Source organism: Pseudoliparis swirei, chromosome 22 (genome assembly GCF_029220125.1).
Source record: "Pseudoliparis swirei isolate HS2019 ecotype Mariana Trench chromosome 22, NWPU_hadal_v1, whole genome shotgun sequence".
NCBI lineage: Eukaryota > Metazoa > Chordata > Actinopteri > Perciformes > Liparidae > Pseudoliparis > Pseudoliparis swirei.
In genome coordinates, this window is record NC_079409.1 from 9,054,544 (window position 1) to 9,075,229 (window position 20,686).

Here is a 20,686-nt window from a genome sequence, read left to right on the forward strand (position 1 = left end):
CTATGCGTTTCAGCAAGTAGGCTAGCTACTGTGGCTAATTCTACCAACATCCTAAATCTAGCTCGCAGTTTCAGCTATCGGTTGTGGATTATCGGTTTCTTTCCGTTGTAAAATAGTGCCAACAACCCGACGTGATTGCTTTCCCACACAGATAGAGCCAAGTCATGAGTGCAGAAGACCCAAACCCAGCCGCCACACCCACTCCCTGTGAAGACACCCAGGGCGATGGACGATGGATGTCTCTGGTGTGTGAAACAATATTATCATGAGTTTTGTGTTACTTCCCTCGGTTTTACACAGTTACAGCACAACAGACATGAATTCCTAAGTTGTCCTAGTCTGCATTGTTGCTAATGTTCAGTTGTGTGGATAAAACAAAACAGATCAATGATTCCTATTAGACAGTTGTTTACAACATTTTAAAAACACGATTATCATAGTAAATGTCTTTTTTGTTTTTCATTAGATTGAGATGGAATATGCACTAATATTAGATCCACTGATAACATATTCTCTTTTGGATTCAACCTAATGTGTTTTGTGTATCTGAACATCTCATGTAGAGTTCTTAGTCTGTATATTTGCCTTTTTTCTTTTTGCAGCACAACCGCTTTGTGTCCGACAGCAAAGACAAAGAACCTGATGTCCTGTTTGTTGGAGACTCTCTTGTTCAGCTTATGCACCAATTTGGGGTAAAACATAAATCACACACTTAACTGTCTGGGTCTGTATAGAGATTTTGAAAGTGTGACTTGTTCTCCTCATCTATGCATGCTTTCATAAACTTCGGTTTCAACACGTGGACTCTTTGTTGTGGTTTGTCTACAGATATGGCGGCAGCTATTCTCCCCTCTTCATGCCCTCAATTTTGGGGTGGGCGGTGATGCAACACAACATGTGCTGTGGAGACTGAGCAACGGCGAGCTGGATAACATCAGCCCAAAGGTGCATATAACCGCCAAATATAGATATCATGATTGTGCTTGTTTATTTACACAGTAGATTCATTGTGCTTATAATTCTGATCAAATAAAAAGTGTAATGACCCAAAACTATCATTGACATGTGCTTAGTCATGCATTCCCTTCACTTTTGTTGTTATAGGTTGTGGTGCTGTGGGTAGGAACTAACAATCATAGTCAGACTGCTGAACAGATCTGTGAAGGCATCATGGCTATTGTCCAAGTCATCAAGAACAAGCTCCCAGATGCTCGGACACTTGTACTTGTAGGTCCTTTTTCTGATTAATTCCTAATAGAAGTGTTTATCTACTCGCCTGTGTGTCAAAGATGACAAATGAAGTTCATACACAGCCTGGTAGCCCTGAGGGGTCAGGTGAAGGTAATCATACATGTCATGATGGAATACTCGCTTTGTGATATGAGAGAACCAATAGGCTGTTGGACTGTGTGTTAACCGTTTGGAGATATGCTACATGTCAATTGTATTTAAAAAGCTAATGTGGAGCTACATGTACGCTTGCTGTATCTTTGGATGTGCTACAAATTATTTATTTTTTTACATTGATGTATGAATTACTTGCAATATGACTATACATGCTGAAAGGTGTTCTATCTATCAAACAATAACAGCCTTCCATCTGTTTTTCAGGGTGTATTGCCCAGAGGTAAATCGCCAAATCCTCTGCGGGGAAAAAATGCAAGGGTGAGCAGGCTGGTCCAGGAGGCTGTAGTGTCAGTCCCCCCGCCTTCTTTTCTCATGGAGGTCCAGAGGTAAATCGCCAAATCCTCTGCGGGAGCGAAATGCCAAGGTGAACGAGCTGGTCCAGGAGGCTGTAGTGTCAGTCCCCCACGCCTCTTTCCTCCAACGGTAGCATCTCCCATCATGACATGTATGATTACCTTCACCTGACCCCTCAGGGCTACCAGGCTGTGTGCGAACCCCTCCACGCCCATCTCAAGTCCATGCTAGACAAGCCTCCAGAGAACTGAGCAACAAGGGCACACAATTACACTACCACAGTGGTCCTCATCCCTATTCCCGGAGAACATCCCAATCAGCTGATTTACACTTGTATGATGGATCAAATCAATTACTTGTGGCTAAGAGCTGCACAGATTTTTTTGTCTAAGTCCTCTTTATGGCCAGGGTTGATGACCACTGTTACAGATAATGGGACCATAAAGGTTATTTTTGTGTTTATGATGCAGTCAAAATATTAAATGTGCTGTGCTATAGAGAGACTAAATCTGACTTCAATTTCTGGTTATTATCTGTTCCACTAGCTTTTGGTTTTAAAATGATTTTTCTGTTGAAGGGTTATTTCAGTCCTGTGCTGATGAATATGATAAGGGGAACATCATCCATGGGGATCAGAGCCAGACAGTGAAATGCTACTTGAAGGGATGACACTGGATGTCAACAGTTGTTCAGTTTCTTTAGGTCAAAACTTAAGTTGTTGCAAATGATTAAGAACTATATTTATAACTGTCTCCCAGATCTTGTCCTTCAACTGACGGCCCTCGAGGCTATAAAAGCCCAATTGACCTCAGAATATAGACAGTTATTGGCTTTTCAGGAGAAAAAGCTCCTGTGACTAAATACATTGTCTGCCAAAGGTTACTGGAACAGGAACTAGTTGGGAAAAGGTTGTGAGAGTTTGGCTCTTTAGGTGCTAGGATATATCTGGTAACAAAAAAATACGCAATACAAGAACTGCCCTGACCAGGAAATTGCTGTAATTTGTCATTTTGGTTTTTCAGTTTCACTAAGTTACATTTATTTGGCAATAGCTTTATTTACTCTTGTAATATCTGGTGTCTTTTTTTATATGTTAATTTGAATGACCAAATGTTTTTGATTGACCATTACTGTTTACCTTTTTTCATGTCACATGTCTCATTATTGTCCTTGTACCTTTTTTGCTCCACATATTGTAATGGCAACAGATTTTGACGCGAGAGGCTGTGTTGCAAACATAATGTATTTGAGTAGCTTGTGAAGTTGTATAGATATATCTAAAGTTGCTTGTGCTCCAAGTTTAATCTCATCTGCAACATAATGGCCAATCAGACCATTTTCAAAGGCTTTACTTCACACTAAAATGCTTCTGAGCCTCTTATAGAAGGATTGTGTCACAGAACTTGAATTATGCTTCAGGATGGCTGATTGTGTAAAAGATGGAAAAATGCATTAAATATGAAAAACTGTGTTAGTGTGCCTTGACTGATTGACCAGATCTGTGTGCTGAGACTCAGTAAGATACGTTGATGCCTGGTCACTGATGCAGTGCTCCATTGCTGTGTAACATAAAATACTTTGGCCAGTAATTTATAATTCACAATAAACTACACCAACAAAGTTAGAGGAGCTTAAATTCAATGTTGACATCTCAGTTTGCTCACGTTGAGTGTAACATGTATACTGAAGACACAATTCCATCTCAGCTGTGTCTCAATGTGAGAACGCATGAACACCTTACTACATAATAACGAGACCATGTCAGAAAAGTTTCACTTCAGACTTAAAACACGGGCACATCTGGCATCCAAATGTTCTGTTGGTGCAGGTTAGTATCATGTGGATCCTTAAGTGTCTCACGTCAGTGAGCCGTTATACTCAAACCCACCTTTTCTGGCAAAGGTACAGCTTTCCTGTTATTCACAGTCACCCTCTGTGAAAGGTGCGGGTTGGGCAGGCTTCTTGCTTCATATGCCTGGCAGTCGATAAATGTGCCACGGCTATAATTTCAGAAAAAACACCATCCTTTATAAAGAGCCACAACAACCATTTCATTCTTTCACTGGGGCCGAAGTTGGTGCACATGCAAGATTTATTTCCCTGGACTTACTGTATTGGACTCGCTCAACTACAACATGGGATCAAGGATGTTTTTTCTGTTGGTTATTGTTCTGCTTGTATTTGATCACAGCCACGGTATTGTATATTTTATCAGAATCAGACATTGTACTGGGTTACGAAAGTATACAATCACATCTTGTGCATTTTTATTTAGTTTTCTTCATTTATTAAAGGTGTTACTGTTGAGACATATGCAGAATCATTGGCTGTCAGCAAATTCACGGATGGTTTGTGAGATTAATGTGCACATTTTCCACGAGAGTGGTTCAATATTTATTGAGTTTTAAAATATTTTTTCTTTCATCAAGTTTGATATCAGTTGTGTCTTAGCCTCTGCTGTTGGAGAACAACTGACCACTGCAAATCCAATCAACATCCCAAGACATCACACCAGACTGTGTCACTGTGAAGGTGAGAGTGACGTCACATTATCATAGAGTTACAGTGAACTAAAACGTCTCATCTATTTATATGTAATATGTCATCACATTCGGCTCTTTTGTTGTGTATTTGGGACACTTAGGAAAAGGAAGAGAGATGGTAAATAAATGCTGTGTTTGTAAGCAATCTGGCAGGCACAACGTCAAGTATGGAAAATGTAAGTTACATACTGTATATGGTTTTTTTGTAATTCAGAAAATGAAGTAAAAACTGAAAGAACAAAAATGTAAATACTCTTCAAAAGTTTGAAAAATATTTTGGACAGTGAACATAATCAGTTTTTTCTCATCTTATTGCTTCATCTGTCTGGATTTATGTAAAACACCAGTGGAAACATTGTGCCAGAGGAAAAAAAATAAGTATCTGAAAAGGTGCAGTCGGTTTTCCAAAAGAAGAAGAGAAGTTGCGAAGAAGGGCGGTAACCCCATGAAGTACGCTCCCAGTGTCTCTATATGAACAACATTAGAATAAGCTTATACACACATAACATGTCTTATATTTTTATTTAAATGTTTTTTTAACAGCAAAGTGTTTATGACAATGTTTCCCTAATGAAATTGTGCATGAATGAAACTATTCTTCCCCACAACATTGATTCTGTTGATTATTTAATGATTGAGAAATAATTACCATAAATTAAGTTATGCTAAGGCTTACATTTACTTACTGTTTTAATAGTATTATAACAAAAAAAGCCGCTGTTGTTCAGAATTAATAATTGCTGTTCCTACCCAAAGACTACGCCGTTATGTTAGAGGAATACACTTCTTAAACTATGCAAATATCTTTAATTATTTGTAATGAACTACCTTGGGTAGTGACAACAACAAACATCACAATAACACTAACAGAACTATTTTTACCAACGTTAATGAAAATAAATCAATATATACCAATAAATATCAAGCAACAAACTGCAACTTGAATTTAAATCTGTCACACTTTCGAATTTGTCTTTGAATTTTGAACAAAAACCACAAGAATGGATAAAGTGGCATCCGATTTTGGATTATAGAGTACCATTTTTTTCATTTTCCAATAAGTCTGTAGTTGGAAGCAAGAGGCCTTTCAATGTGACTGTACTTCTCAGTGCAGAGAACTCAGTGGAACAGCACAGGGACAGACAAAGCGAACAGACCCATCATCATCATCATCAGACCACCTTGGGACGGGAAGTGGAGGGCGGAGGCGTGAGCTGAGAGATAAATGACAGAAATGATGACAAATCAATCACATGTTACATTTCATACATGAGACATCTTTAACTGTACAGCAACTATTCTGGTTGTGTTTTAACTGTAGTAATTACTTGCAAACTGACTTAGATGAGTGTAATCATCTTTGTCTTTCAAATATTCCACATTTTGATTTTTGAAAACGATGCAAATAAACCAATTTTTTTTAAGATAATCAAAAATATTAGATTTAGTTTAATTCAAAAAGTATTTCACACCAAATGCAATAACTTTGCAAAATTCATAAACGTCAATCACTCTTATTGTTTCTGTGCATATTGTGCTATTTATTGTATGGACTGTAATTTTTTTTCATCAACCTGTGAAGCCTGGAGGCGTTACTATTTTTCTTTTCAGCTCATCAAACCAAATGACATCTGAAGAAAGGCTCACTCACCTGCGACAGTATATTCTTTGGTCTGGTACATTGAGATGTTAGTCACAGGGTTTGTCGCCTTGCATGTGTACTCTCCCTCGTTCTCTTTAGCCGCAAGGAAAGTGATGACAGAGCCATTCTTTAGAGCCGCTGATGACTGGTTGAAGAACCAGTGGAAGTCGCAATCTGGCCGAGAATCCGCAGAGCAAGTCAGGGACACGTAGGAGTCACCTGGTGTTGAATCTGGACCGGAGATATTCACACTCAGAGGGCCATCTGCAAACACAGAGAGAGAGTTAGTTCACAAGTCTGAAGCCACATATGTTCTGAACAGCATTTTTTTAAAACATGAATGTATTAATGGTCAAACTGAAACCACTACTAATTACCTTTAGAGTCAATATTCATTATTTGTTCACCAGCTTAGTAAATCTTCTTAAATCATGTTAACATAAATCTGTTTTTGTAAAATCAGTCCAAAGATCAACAGGGTGCTCATGTTTGAGTTATTATCATTGGAAAAGACAGTGGCTGTTCTCGAGGAGGTGCTTTTAGTGTAATGTGAGTCTGATCAGACACCACATGATGATCCAAAATGATGTATTTGGTTCTTGGGGATTTTCATATTATTATATTTTTCATGCCACAAATGTTAGATTTTCTTAAAAAACTGTGAAAATGGACTAATTGAGACAAACCAAAAAATCACTCACAGTTCACCAGGAGCATGTAGTTCGGGCTTTTATGTTCACCAGCCAGATTGATAGCCACACACTGATATGTGCCCTCATTGCTCAAGGTCACGGGAGTGAAATGCAGCGTGTTGTTTTCAAACTTGTAGGACATGTAAGGCTCAGCGATGGAGTCTGTCATGTTGAAGTACATGTTGTCCTTCATCCAGAAGATACTGTCATAAGGCCCAGTGATGTCACAGGTGAGCGTGAAGTTGTCATTGTTTATTGGAACTGTGTTGTTTCTGATCATCACTGACCCTTTTGCTTCTGTGGACAGAAAACACAGCGATATGTGATTGGTTGGAGAGTGACACGACATGCATTGAAGGAGTCAAACCCATCGATATTCTTACCAATGACTGTGAACAGCTTGGATGTTGTGGCGTTCTTTCCAGTCACATCATTGTAAGCCATGCAGGTGATGTCTCCACTCATATTTAGTGACAAAATGTCAGTTGTAAACACGGAAGAATTGGCCACGTAGGAGCCATTGAACCACCAGCTGAACTGACTGGTTGGCATCGACATGGCAGAACAGGTGAAGACCGCGTACTGTCCAGTTTCAGCAAAATCTGGCCCATCAATCATAGGTGTTTCTGGTCCAACTGCAACAGCAAAGAAGTGGACAGGCCTTCTTCGTACCATATGTATTGAAATAGATTCAGATGATGCACGATAGTGTATGAAACTGAAATAAATCCGTATTAAATGTTACTCACAGTTCACAAGAAGCATGTACGGAAGGCTGGTCATGTTCCAAAGAGGATTAACAGCGATACACTCGTAGAGTCCAGTATCATTTTGTTTGAGTGGGTTGAAAGTGAGGGTCTTGTTATCGAAATAGGAATCCGTTGTGCCTTCACGCAGTGGTTGACCATCTTTCTTCCAGTAAACCTTCTCAGCAGGTCCACTCTTGCATGTTAGCTTATAAAAATGATCCTCTATGGCAGGATGCATTGGTGATTCCACTTGTAAATCTGGTAATGAAGCAAAACATCCCAACAGTTAAATGCTTCTCCCATGTTGCACCTCTAAAATATATTTTTGAAGGAAACAGAAAAATCCAAATCTCACCAAAAACAGTAAGCATCCTGTATGCAGTGCTGTTTTTGCCGGTGATATTGTTGAAGACCATGCAGGTGTACTTCCCACTCATGTTTTTGTTCAGAGGAGGTGTGACATAATCGGACATATTTGACACTTGAGAATTATTGAAGAACCATGAGTAGGAGCCGGAAGGGTTTGATAATGCATGGCAGCTGAATGTAGCATTGTCTCCTGTCTTGGCGGCACGTGGTCCCATGATAGTTGGCATTTGCGGTCCATCTAAACACATGGGCAAGTCATATTCATTGAAAACATTCATACAACTCAGAACTGTGCATGAACAAGTTCAAGATTTTAAAGTGTGCCTGCCGTATTTTCCCTGTTTTATTGGGCCATCTTTTAATATCAGACTATAAATTAAAGAGGTTAAATTCATTAATATTATTATTCTTTGTGTCTCTGCAATTGAGAGTGAGTTAGAGAATAAAATACTTACAGTATATTTCCACTATGTAGGGGCTGCTGGTCATGTTGCTCACAGAATTAAAAGCCACACACTGATAATTTCCATCATCTGAAAGTTGGACATGGCTGATAATCAATGTCTTGTTGTTCATGACGAAGGAGGTTGTATTGTCAGCTGTGATATGTTGATGATCCCTGTACCACTGAATGCGGTCAACAGATCCGTTCACTTCACATCTGAGACTCAGCTGCTCATGAAGTATTACGGGTCCACCTGTGTAGTTCACCACAACTGCTGCTATTGGCTCTGTGGAAGGAGAAGGGAATTGAGTCTTTGAAACGTACACCTGTGTTGGTTGAGTGAATGGCTTATGGCATTAAACATTTTCAAGAGACCGTTTCACATCTTGGGGATTTATTTCATCCAAAATAAGTGTACAAATAAGTCTCAACTGCTGCCATCACAGTTACAACAAGATGTCCGGAAGTCACAGGCAAGAAATAGTTACGCATGTAAAACCACAACTATATGTTTTTACACTTGTTATTGAGCAAAATAGATATAATGTGTTTGTTAGTGAGCTCAAGAGGTGCAGCTAGGCAGAGCAAGGCTCGCTCTTTGCTCGCCCTTTTCCCCGTTTCCAGTCTTATCGCTAAACTTAGCAAACTGGCTTCTGTTTCCAGGGTCAATTATATTATCTAAGCAAATAAGCATATGCCACAAAATATGAAACAATTGATTTAAAATAATTTAAATATCCTTGTTGAGAGAAACAAAATCATAAAAGGCACACAAAATGGCTCCTTAAAATAATACAAATCCAACCTTACCCAAAATCCTGATCATTGCACCGTTGCTGCTGAACCTGGACGTTACTGTGTTGTGAAATACACATTGGTAATTTCCTGAGTTGCTCTCTGTAACCCTCTCCAGTTGAAGCTGGGATCCAAAATGATTTCGGTCCACCCCATCAACCATCCATTGTATAATCGCTGGAGGGCTGGACTCGGCTGAGCATGATAGTGTGATGTTAGATCCTGTTATGTAGGTCGACCTCATGGGCATGAGGACAATCGTTGTGTTACTTGGACCATCTGATAAAACAACAAGAAGGACATTTTTTTTCGGGGTTAATGTTGAGTGATTGGAGTTATTTATCAGCTTATAAATAGAATGCATATAAGCTGTCTTTAGTTCAAACTCACAACTGACATTCAGATACACAGGGAGACTGCTTTCATGGTTCAGACCGTTGGACACATTGCACCTGTAGGACCCCTCCTCATAGTGGGTCACCCCGGACAGGGTGAGAGTGGCGCCTCCATCGCTGAGCTGTACTCCCCCGCCGGCTGTGACCACAGAGCTGCCCTTCAGCCAAACATAGGACAGGGACGTGCCATTGAGCACAGAGCACGTGAGAACTGCTGTGTCATTGAACTCCACCAGGTTGGTTGCGTTTGCCCTCAGAGTCACATTTGCAATAGGCACTGCAAAGAAGGAAATGAACTATTTTTAAAGTTTTGCGGAAACATGGCATTGCAGTGGGCAAGACATGTTGTGTCCTCTTTGTAATAGTCGGCAGAGGTGGAAACATGACTCGTATGACTTGAACAGAAGTCTGATCCAAGTCAAAGTTTTAATTAGCCTCTCACGCGGCATCGCTCAAAAGACGGCAAAATCGATCTGATGGTCGGCAAGTCCACAAACTTGGGTCCCGACCTAAATGTCTAACAATTGGATGGATTGCCAATAGGCTTTGCACAGACAATCATATCCCCTTGATGATACATTGTAATCTCTTTAAACTCTTAACATTTCATTCAGTGCTCTCATCATGGTCAAAATTATTATTCATTGAGTATTTGGCCACATTATTGTTAAAAATGGGGTATTAACAGCTTCAGCTCTACTTTTCTTTCGGGTAAGTGCTTAATTAATACAGCATATATGATAAAGAACACTGACACTAGCATTTAGTTCAAGTACAGCTTCAGCAGGCCATTAGATGTAAACTCTTATTAATGTTTTAAACTGTACTTCACTTGTGTGAATTAGATTGGACGTGTTACTATGTGTGACAGTAATATATACTCACACAAAGTCAGACTCACTCCAAAATGTTTAAATATACATTTATACATGTTTGGCCATTTATAATTTTTTTATTCTATTAAAACCCGAAGAATTTCAGTCAAAATGTCTTGGTTATTTAATTTGAAGACTGAAAGTCAAGACATGAGACCAACGTGGTACTTGAACAAAGCTGAGTAAATCTCCCAAATATTGCAGGTTCAAGACTTCAACGCTGCTCTGGTCTTTTGTATTTTTGTTTATGAATCTACAAGTTTGTGTTTAGACTGAGCTTTATTTGATATACAGAAATGGAACGTAACTAAATATATAAATGAGTGAGTAAACATGAAAAGTGATAAAACGGTTCTTACCTTGGACTGACAGTTCTAACTGAGAACTAAAAGAATTTACTCCCTGTAATGTGTACAATCCGGAGTCTTCCAGCTGTACTGAGTTTATAGTCAATGATGACAATGTTGAATTGAATGTAATCCTGTTGATCCAAGCCTTAAATATTAATGGATTTCCATTGAATATCAGCAAAATTATATTATTGTTGAAAATCCACGCCCCTGTGGTGAAATTGTCCTGCGGGCTGAAAAGTGTGACATTGCTGCCCACGGGTAAAGGGTTCTCAGAGGCTTCTATCTGCTGGCCAGGTGCAGCTAGAAACAAAAAGCAAGGAAAACTCGGTCACACTTTAATGTATTTTTCATCTGCATGCATATATTAAATACTACAATACCAGTCAAAGCACTTACAAAAACATAAAGTAGGTCATTTAGAGAGAAAAAATGTCAATCAATAAAATAAAATAAAATGTCTTCCTTGTCTGAACTGACTCAATACAATACAAAATGCTAAATTAATTCAAGTTCAAAATAAATGCTTACCTGTTGCTATGGTTGTCGTGCACAGAATCAGGGCAAACAGCAATGGAGACTCCATTTCACTCTTCGGTTTCTTGTTGGTTGGTGTTACTTGCCAGCTAAATGGACTTGACTCTCTGATAATTGGAAATATGGTGATATTGTAATGTCACAGCCGACTTTTGATCAGCAAATATTTGCTCTCCTTTACTTGAGCGTTCTGTTCTCATGATGTAAACGCTCTCCCCTACCATCACCTGGCCATCTCACAGTCCTGGCCACACCTTGTTTTGCCTTTGTCCACACAGTCCACACTAAGGAGTGTCCATTTACTGTAAACCTCGGCCGGTCGACAACTTCAAACCAACCAGAGGAAGGGATCGGAATATTTTGTAGGTGTGCTCGAAAACGATGAAGTTTAACCAAAGCAAAGTACAATTTACTGGAAGTTTCTCTGATGCAACATTTTCTGAGGGCTGACACAACAAGTCCTCCAACACTGTAGGTGGAAAATTAAGAAAATTATTGAAGGACCAAAGTAAAACTCATTTAATATTTGAGGTCTTACAAAGTGAGTTACACGTATGTTGGAATACGTATTATTATTGATCACATTGTTAATAAAAACATTGACAGAATTTAATGAAGGACCGTCTGTCTTTATGCTCGATGTTTCTCTTTTTTTCTCTTTGTTTAATGTAACCAAAGACCCACAGAATTTATATATTTGTTCACCAACAAAGGATTTCAGAATGTTTTCATTATATTTTATTTTCCTTATGGGTTCTTTTGAGTTCAGCCACATAAAAATGAAATGTCCTAATTGTTTAAGACTGTATTTAAATCATCCATTTCAACATGTGTAGGGTATTATTTTTATTTTTATTCTCAATACTTATTTACATACCTAATTAAATAACTTACATACTGAAAGCAATGTTAGTTGAAATCCTGAGTGCTATACAGTATATGAATAACCAATCAAAACATAATGGTACAACACTTAAAGAGTCTGCGCATGCGGTATTTTTATTTCACATACAATCAGACAGTATTTGGGCGTAGTACAGCTAATCTACCTGTCCCTGATTGTTGAATTTGAGTTATCCGGTTGTGCAAAATCTTATCAATGCACTTAGAGTACTTCTTATCAGCCAGAGTTCATTGTTTGATTCGTTAACACATTACAAGACATACATTCCAGGCCAAACAAAGACAGCAACATTTGAAATGAGCAAAGTTCATCAAATTTGCTTCTAATATTCAAATTCAAAGTACAACATTTCAAGACACATATAATTGGTTTTGAATCATGTATCATTGCTTCAAGATTCATCTCATTACTTCAGAGTCTTTCATGGACTGAATGAGCCACCGGCATCTGTGAAAGAAAGGCAATTATTTGAGTTACTATACATGTTATTTATATTACTGTAAGTGAGTTAGTTACATTTAACTATAGCTGGATGTATGTGGAATTCTTTACAATGTGAATTCCTTTTCCCTCAAAATGTATTCAACAAAACAAATTTGCTGTGTATAATTAAAACAGGATTGCCTATATTTGAATTAATTAATCAATAAAAACTGAATTAATTCCCTGGTTCTACTGAGATGTCTTGCTCTTCTTTTGGTCCTCAATGATATGAATATTAAACTTATGTGGGCAAAATTATCATTTTTAATGTGTCATAATAATTTGTAGCTATTTTATATACCAAACCTAAACTGAATTGATAAATAATTGGCATAGTAATCAATAATGTAAATATAATGAAGTTGTAGACAGTTACATCATGTATGTCACATCTTAACAGGATACTGATTTGACCTTAAATCTGCCCCCTGAAAAAAAATCTAGTATTTAACTCATCATATAATGAGTTGAACTGAATGGATGTACAAGTGTCACCATGTTAAAGGAATACTATACCTTTTTGTTCTACAAAACAATGCAGAATGTCAATCATATTATTATTTTGAAGTTTATCAATGTCTTAAAGACGTTGTTCTACCACTTGCCTGGCAATATGACGAGGAACCCAACTAATAATAGCAGCGGCAGGAGCATCACATTGACTGCCTGTTGTTGAGACCCTGAGAAAGGCTCTGTGGAGACAAACCAAAGTGAGAAACAGAAGCAGAAAGATGGCGGTTGATGTCGCTATACTAACAAGCTCACCTGCTATCATGATGTGTGCGGTGATATTGCTGGTCATGTTGGTGTGATTGTTGAAGGCCAGACAGGAATATGGACCGCTTTGGTCTTTACCAAAACTCAACAGCTCCAGCAATGGACCTGTGGTGTTCACAGGCTCTCCTCTGAACGCCCACTGAAGCCGAGCTGGAGGACTGGACTGCGCTGAGCAGAGCACGGTCAGATTGGATCCGATGGGAAAGGAAGTCGTGTTATTTCCATTAATTTTTAGCGCCATGTTATCTGGACCATCTGAGAAAGAGGAAGACAGAAAAACACAGAAGAGAGAAGAAAGGTATTTTAGAGCTCGGTTAGTAGAACTGGAGCAGTATAGCAAATGAAGATCGAAATGACTCTGTCTTACTCACAGCTGATAGTAAAAGTCACTGGATCACTGGATCCATTACTGATGAGATTGAACGCACGGCAACTGAACGGTCCCCGGTCGTAGCGGGTCACATTCACCATGGTGAGAGTGGAGCCTCCATCTGTGAGCTGAACTCTGCCGCTGGCTTTAACCTCAGCGCTGCCGTTCATCCAGAGGAACGAGATGGAGGATCCAGAGGAGACGGAGCACGTAGCGACTGCTGAACTGCTGAACTCCATCAGCGTGGTCTGATTGGCTCTGAGCGCCACATTGGAGATGGGCTCTGTGAGGATGAGACCAGGATCAACATGCATCAACACACTGTACGCACTGTGAGGCTATGTGGTCGGAAAAGCATACGTTTGTGATATCACAGTTAAAAGTGAGAGGTGTTTCTATTTTATCAGAAGTTATTTTTCATGCTAAACCACTTTCTAAAAACACAAATACTGTGTTTTTTATGAGAATGTTAGAACTTCATAATTTATTGATTATGTTGTTTTAATACAATTATCTTTCAAATCTGGAGTTGCAATGTTCAGAAGTGGATCATGTTATATTTCTTTCTATGTTTCTTTTTCAAGAGGAACCTCCTAATTGTATACCTTATTAAATATCATTTCTGATCTTTAAAGTATTACAATATATTAGTGCTGTGAAAAATAACGCGTTAACTCAAGTTAATTCAATTAGGCTACAGGTTTAACTAGTTTTTTTTTTTTTAACGCATTTAACGCATGCGCAGAATGAGCTTCCAATCCGTCTGTTGTTGGTCGTCGGGACGAAAAAAAAGTAACTTGCAAAATGAGCTTCCAATACACCACTTCAATCTGAACTCTGTCCGCTCTCATGCAGACGGTCTGTTCATCGGTAATGATCCTTCCACAGGTTCACCTACGGAAACCTTGTTACGACTTTTACTTCCTGTAGATCAGGGTCTCAACACGTCGATCGCGACCTGCCAGTCGATCGCGGCGTAGTGTCGGTAGATCAATGACATTAAAGAGATTGGCCCGCCCCCTGACATGTTCTCTATAGCACGTCTTTGTTCTTTTATTAAACTAAACGTCTGTTGTTGATCGTATCTCCACAGCAGCATGTCATTTCTGTCTCTTCGCGTTACGTTAACGCTTATCGATCTCCGTCTCACGCGCCACAGAGCTCCGTGCGCGCGCATCGGGACCGAGCAAAAAAAAAGTCACTTGTCAATCTGTCCACCTTTAGATTGTATCATGGTGGAGTTAATGGTTGACAAATAAGAGAAACATGTTCTGTTTAACCCTCCTGTTACCTTTACATTTACTAACATATTTTACCCTCGGGGTCAATTTGACCCCAGCAATTAAAACCTCCAGAAAATTATTAGAATTAATATTGCTTCCCAAGTTTAAGTGTGAGGTACTTGATGTTTGTTTGTTGACTACCTAAATAGCCCTTTAAATAAATAAAAAAGTTGATATTTCTTATATGTTTGACACAGTGAAAAACAGCCTGGGGTCAAATTGACCCCAAAGAACACCGACATTAAACATTGAATGGGGTCAAATTGACCCGAAAGGTAACAGGAGGGTTAAACATTCTGTTTAGGATGAAGATGTATTAATGTTCCATATGGAAGAAAACTGCTAAATAACTGCTGAGTTGCAGCACCATTGTATAGAAGAATGTATAAATGTATATATCCGTCTTTTGTCATAAATCTCTATGTTCTCACAAAATATACCGAGAATATCGGTAATATGTGATTAATCATGATTAATCCACAAAAACCTGTGATTAACCCGATTAAAAATTGTAATCGTTTCACAACCCTACAATATATATGTACCATAAATATAGGTATAAAGTATTCTATTAGAAAGTGGTTTATTACATTTTGTATGAAATCTACATTAAGAAACCCTAATTATGTGTGGTAAAATGTACAATGTAAGTGCCTGGTCTTATACAACATGCTGATCTAATGCTTATAGTTGGTTTCGTATGGGGGGGGGGGGCATGTTGGGAGCTATTGACCCAGCAGAAATGGGCTCTGTGAAACTGAAGGAACAAGAAGACAAAAGGACTCGTGCGAAGGTGAGTGTTGACAGACACATACAGACAAGCTGTTCAGAGGACGTAACCATGCGAGCAAAAAGGGCAGCAAAACCAAAACCCAGGCAGATTTGGACGGACTGGTTGTAAGTCCAAATATCACAAGATGTTTTAAGTTGTTTCTGAATACTGTTTAGGGATGCTTTCTTGTTCTCAGCACAGGAACCTGTTCCAGTAAAAACGGCAGTGTAAACAATTCATCAGCACATTTCTCTTTGCCTCTCCCTCTACATGGCTAACTGCACCTATTCATTGCAATATGCTTCCCTACGTGTTTGTATGTTTTGATTACCTTTAATATCATTCTTGTTTTTGACAATTTTACAAAAAGACGTGTTGACAGACAACAATCTTTCAAGCACGTCTTTATTTGCTCATACGATTTATAATTGTCCCGTTTTGCTATCTCTCTCTCTACACCACCACTTTTACTGCATTTTCTGTGGGCCCCTGAAACCGGTTTCATTGTTGACTGTACATATACGTCATATAAGTACCTGTGTCATTCAGGTAAATAACCAAAAGTGGCAGCATCCAAAGTGACATTACTGTAACATTATAATAGCATATAAATCTTTAAAACAAACATTACATTTTTTTGTAAATGGTTTATGTGGATTAAATGGTAAACCATACAACACCCACTAGGGCTGAAGACTATGACAGAAAACAGTTGCCCTCTGAATTGTCCTTGAATAAGCACCATAATAATAAAAATAACATTAATGTTTGTAGGCAGTTGTGGAATAAGTCCCAACATATTCCACTTATATTACCTTCAGCCATATGATACCAGCACTATTTTTCTAAAACTTTCTAAAAAACTCTAAAGTGAGTAGATTTAGCATTGTTGGATTTTATCTTTCCTTGCACTTCAGAAAGGCAGCGTGGACTGGGTTGTGAGTATTTCTTCCAACCAGACTCTTACCTTGAATGCCATTTGGGAAGTTTACAATGGGCTGGTTTACAATGCAATGGTTAGGAGAGGCGATAGAGTTCCTAAATGATAAACTATTGAATGCAGTTATTAAACAAAGCCATTTGTTTCGTCTCACCAAGGACCGTGATGGAAGCACTGGCCTTAAGCTGGGGGTCACTGCTCTGCACTGTGTAGAGTCCTGAGTCAGCCACCTTGACCGAGCTCAGGGTGAGAGCTCCGGTGAGGACGTTGACCGACGCCCTGCCGTTGTAACTAGGGACGCCCGCCTGCTGGTCCCCCAGCCAGTTGAGGATGAGGGACTCTCCAACCGCCCAGCTTGCACTCTTCAAAATCTTCGAAGGAGACAGAGACAGCGTCACAGAGTTCCCAACTACAACAGGGTTGATGGAGGGCTTGATCTCCACAGCACCAGAGGCCAGAACACCTGAAGGAAAGAACATGTGTTACTAGCTGTTACATCAATAACACCTTAAAGTATAGGGCAGTATGAAAGACACTACCTTGTATTAAAGCCAGCAATAGAATAGCCAGGGTTCCTTCACTTTTCTTCTCCATTTTGCATCGATGGTCTGAGGAAGTCTCCTCTGTTCTCCTCTATTATACAAACAGCCCCCTACCCATAAATACCTAAAGCAGCAACCCCAGTTCTTATCAGCAAGTGGGTTCTGGTTTTTTGGTGTTTACTCAAAAGTTGCATCACATTTTCCATTTACTATCTTGGGTAAATTCTGGAAATGACCAATGAGCAAAATGACAAATTATGACAGAAGGTATGTGAGGCAGGATTAGGGGGTGTGGTTGTGGACAGTTGTCCAGTTCTTTACATTTGTTTTTATTATTTTTGGCTAAATAATTGAAATGTTGTGGGCGGATTGTGTTATATTTCTCCCCATCTGTTTATCCCTGACCCTCATCGTGTAAGGGTTAGATTTCGTAGGAGGTTTTTTAATCGTACTTCCACCTTTACCCCAGGAGTTTCGGTGTACACACGTCGCTTTCAGCTCAGTTTTTTTCGTGTGTGTGTTAAAGACAAAGACTTTGCCTCGATTCCAACTCAAAATGAAAACACCTGCACCTGCAGCAGCTTCGCGGAGTACACGTTTGCTGATAATATCCAACTGTTCTTTTCTGTGTACTCAGGGTTCTGAATCTTGCAAGCAGCAAAACATACATACCATCTAGTTTTCATTTATGAAAGAGAAGACCATAGGCTGGATTTGAATGACCGACCAGCTGTTTCACAGTTAAATCACTGCATGTCACATATATATTAGTCATTAAGAAATGTTGTCTCTTCTCTCATTTCACGTTGCGTAGGCAAACCATTATACCTTTCACAAATACCACTCAGTAAACAGCTGCGGCATTATCTGAGCTGCGATGGTACAAAGTTCAGTGTCTGAGAACCCTGTGTTGTGTGGCGAACACACAGGAGGTGAGATTGATGACTGGGCTGCGTTATTTGTAGAGCATGAAGGTGAGTAGGAGTGGCATCATTGAAGGACAGCTTCCAATTATTGAACGGAATGGTACGTATGTATAGTAGTATGTATTAGTATTTTTAGATGAATAGGCTGTGGCATTTAACTTTGACACATGGTGTTGTCTGCTTGGCAGTGTGATAAACAGTGGTCACAGGAGTGTTTACTTAAAAAACATTAAAATTCTGTTTACATTCAGTATTTCTCATATAAACTCAAACACGGTGTGTGTATCCTTATTATTTTAACAGGTGTGCCAAGTAAATTGATCATTTTTGGATGAGCCAAGACTAACAATTTGAAATTACATAATACACTTCAAAATAAACTCTAAGCAAAGTAAAAGTGCTCATTGTGCACAATGGCCATTTTCAGAAAAAAATATTATTTTACAGGATTATAATTCAAGATGTATTGTCCATAAACATCGACTTTATACAATATTAGGTACTATTTATTTGTTGGTTATTTGTGTATTATTACATGTTTAATAGCAACCAGATTCTGAAAAGTAACTATAGCTGTCAAATAAAAGGAGGGATATTTGGATTAGCAAAAAGTGGTTAGTGTGCAAAAATATAATTTAAATTCTCCACCACGTGTCATGTTAGGATGTTTTATGTAGTCCACACATCCAACCTTTAAATAATTCCTCCATGGCATCTAAGAAGTGTTAATAAGTGTTTAGTTCCTTCATTACTGGCCTCAAGTTATTGTGAGGTACTTTTTTTCCTGAGACTGCACAGAAAAAAGAGTTGTTTTCATCATCGCACTAGTGCTGACTTACTGCTGATATATAATGTTTTCTTATTAGACTTTATGTTTCAAATGTGTATGCAAATGTATTGTGTGATGCTTGGTTACAACAAACAAGGTAGGATAATAACAATACAATAATGCTGCTAATAGTAACACTAATAATACACAACAAAAATAAATTCCTTTTCCACAGAATGCTCCTGACTCATGTCTGACTCATGTCAAGCTTCTCTTCAGACGCGGTAGATGCAAGGGTGGCATGACTAGTCAGAATCCATATTTGTTTGTTGATACTTCTTTCAGGTTCAATTATGGTTTAGGGAAACTTAGAAGTGTAAGATTACACCTAGGTATGATTTGAATGCCATTTTGTATAATTTCCTTTTCTTTTTAATAGACATGGAGTTATTTCAATAAGTATGACTGTATTTATTAAGTTGGTTTGCTGATGGATTGATGCCCAAACCTCCTAAATGACTCTTATTTATTGTTATTCACATTAAGGACCACAATGGAAGTATGCCTTCGGACAATATATTATCATTGTATTATAATTTTACAGCTGCATTGTATCAACTAGGAAAGCTAAAGGTTATATTCTTCGGAGGGATTTACAATACAATATAATAAGTAGCTCAATACGGACTTCCTTGTATTCACTTATGTAACTGACAGCACAGCGCCACCTTTAGGAAAGCAAACAGTAATCTAGTTCTGAAATACAGGACAAGGTCGAGAACAGTGGTCCCCAAACTAAGGCCCTCCACATTTGGCCCGGCCCCCTGAACAATACCAGAGACGCATTATGAATTTTTTTTCAGTTTGGCTACGCAAATCCTAGACTAGCCCCTGTCAAATAGAATGGAATAATGGCGAAAAGGTTAGGTAAGAGAACAAATGTTCTGTTACAAACTGACCCCGGCCCCCATCAGAGAAGGGAAAAGTTATGTGGCCCTCACAGGAAAAAGTTTGGGGACCCCTGGCCTAGATAATAAAAGCAAATAAAATAATAAAGTTGTTGCAGAACTGTTAAATGGTTTTTTTAATGTTCCAAACTTAATATACAACCCCAAGATCAAAGTATATTTATTTTAGCCTTTAAGTAAATGTAGTAGAGTTAAAGATAATGGAAACACAATTTCACATAGATTATATATTATTTTTATTTTTATTATTTATATTATTATTATTATTATAAATAAATAATGTTATTATAACATACACCTTGCAATTGCTGTCCTTGTATTTGTTTGTACCACCAGCATGGATATGTAGTTTGCAAAACAAACGCAGTGTTTCAACTGAAACTCCATCGGAGGCCAAATATATAATTCGGTTCAGGCAAATATTTGTATTTTGTTTAACATAAACAGCATAGTTTTAAACAGTCTTCTAGTTTTGCGTCCCCATTCCAACTAAGCCCTGGGGAAAAAAATATTTGAAACAGGTGAGACAACATCCTGAGAAAAAAAGACGAAAGAACCAAAAGGCCGGATAATAAAATGTAAAAGCACACTAGATCAATTGTCTCCCTCATCTGTTAGTTCTGATTGATTCTTTTCTTTGTCTTGTTTGTTCAGTTTCAGGGGGGTTAGAGGGGACTTTCTTGAGTCACTAACCACGTGTATTTTAAAAACACATCAGTATAAAGTAGTCAGTTATTTTTGAGAGAGAAATTGATTTGACAAAAACCTGTTTTCAGCCAGTGTGTGAATCAGTAACACATCCTGGTCAAAGGTCAACTCCAAGGCAAACTGTGTTTATAGCCATCATGTACTATCATGC

At 38.5% G+C, this 20,686-nt stretch overlaps 3 protein-coding genes across 3 annotated transcripts; 1 reads left to right on the forward strand and 2 right to left on the reverse strand.

Moving 5' to 3' along the window:
- Positions 1-157: 157 nt before the first annotated feature.
- pafah1b3 (platelet-activating factor acetylhydrolase, isoform Ib, gamma subunit) lies at positions 158-3,170 on the forward strand. Its single transcript, XM_056443773.1, has 6 exons — positions 158-245; positions 603-692; positions 829-945; positions 1,105-1,227; positions 1,612-1,725; positions 1,806-3,170. The coding sequence occupies exons 1-6, from the start codon at positions 165-167 to the stop codon at positions 1,950-1,952; spliced, it is 672 nt and encodes a 223-aa protein (XP_056299748.1). The 5' UTR covers positions 158-164; the 3' UTR covers positions 1,953-3,170.
- A 1,579-nt stretch (positions 3,171-4,749) lies between these two features.
- ceacam1 (CEA cell adhesion molecule 1) lies at positions 4,750-11,323 on the reverse strand. Its single transcript, XM_056443750.1, has 11 exons — positions 11,088-11,323; positions 10,566-10,859; positions 9,327-9,608; positions 8,952-9,215; positions 8,152-8,427; positions 7,683-7,934; positions 7,328-7,585; positions 6,962-7,213; positions 6,588-6,875; positions 5,896-6,150; positions 4,750-5,458 (listed from the first exon to the last, which is right to left on the reverse strand). The coding sequence occupies exons 1-11, from the start codon at positions 11,140-11,142 to the stop codon at positions 5,364-5,366; spliced, it is 2,571 nt and encodes an 856-aa protein (XP_056299725.1). The 5' UTR covers positions 11,143-11,323; the 3' UTR covers positions 4,750-5,363.
- A 601-nt stretch (positions 11,324-11,924) lies between these two features.
- On the reverse strand, positions 11,925-17,233 carry LOC130212665 (carcinoembryonic antigen-related cell adhesion molecule 2-like). The gene is made up of 6 exons (XM_056443768.1): positions 17,162-17,233; positions 16,777-17,085; positions 13,629-13,910; positions 13,246-13,512; positions 13,086-13,172; positions 11,925-12,444 (listed from the first exon to the last, which is right to left on the reverse strand). Exons 1-6 carry the CDS (start codon positions 17,214-17,216, stop codon positions 12,419-12,421), a joined length of 1,026 nt encoding a protein of 341 aa, XP_056299743.1. The 5' UTR covers positions 17,217-17,233; the 3' UTR covers positions 11,925-12,418.
- Positions 17,234-20,686: the final 3,453 nt, after the last annotated feature.

Bases quoted from the DNA above. Each gene is read 5' to 3' on its own strand.
- pafah1b3 (XM_056443773.1), top strand. From the start codon at position 165: ATGAGTGCAGAAGACCCAAACCCAGCCGCCACACCCACTCCCTGTGAA. The intron at 1,228-1,611 runs GTAGGTCCTTTT...TCTGTTTTTCAG, and splicing joins ATGCTCGGACACTTGTACTT to GGTGTATTGCCCAGAGGTAA. The intron at 1,726-1,805 runs GTCCAGAGGTAA...CTGTAGTGTCAG, and splicing joins CGCCTTCTTTTCTCATGGAG to TCCCCCACGCCTCTTTCCTC.
- ceacam1 (XM_056443750.1), bottom strand. From the start codon at position 11,142: ATGGAGTCTCCATTGCTGTTTGCCCTGATTCTGTGCACGACAACCATA. The intron at 10,860-11,087 runs GTAAGCATTTAT...TTTTGTTTCTAG, and splicing joins CACGACAACCATAGCAACAG to CTGCACCTGGCCAGCAGATA. The intron at 7,935-8,151 runs GTAAGTATTTTA...CCATGTGTTTAG, and splicing joins CTACATAGTGGAAATATACT to ATGGACCGCAAATGCCAACT.
- LOC130212665 (XM_056443768.1), bottom strand. From the start codon at position 17,216: ATGGAGAAGAAAAGTGAAGGAACCCTGGCTATTCTATTGCTGGCTTTA. The intron at 13,911-16,776 runs GTGAGACGAAAC...TCATCCTCACAG, and splicing joins TGCTTCCATCACGGTCCTTG to AGCCCATCTCCAATGTGGCG. The intron at 13,173-13,245 runs GTGAGCTTGTTA...TTGTCTCCACAG, and splicing joins CGCACACATCATGATAGCAG to AGCCTTTCTCAGGGTCTCAA.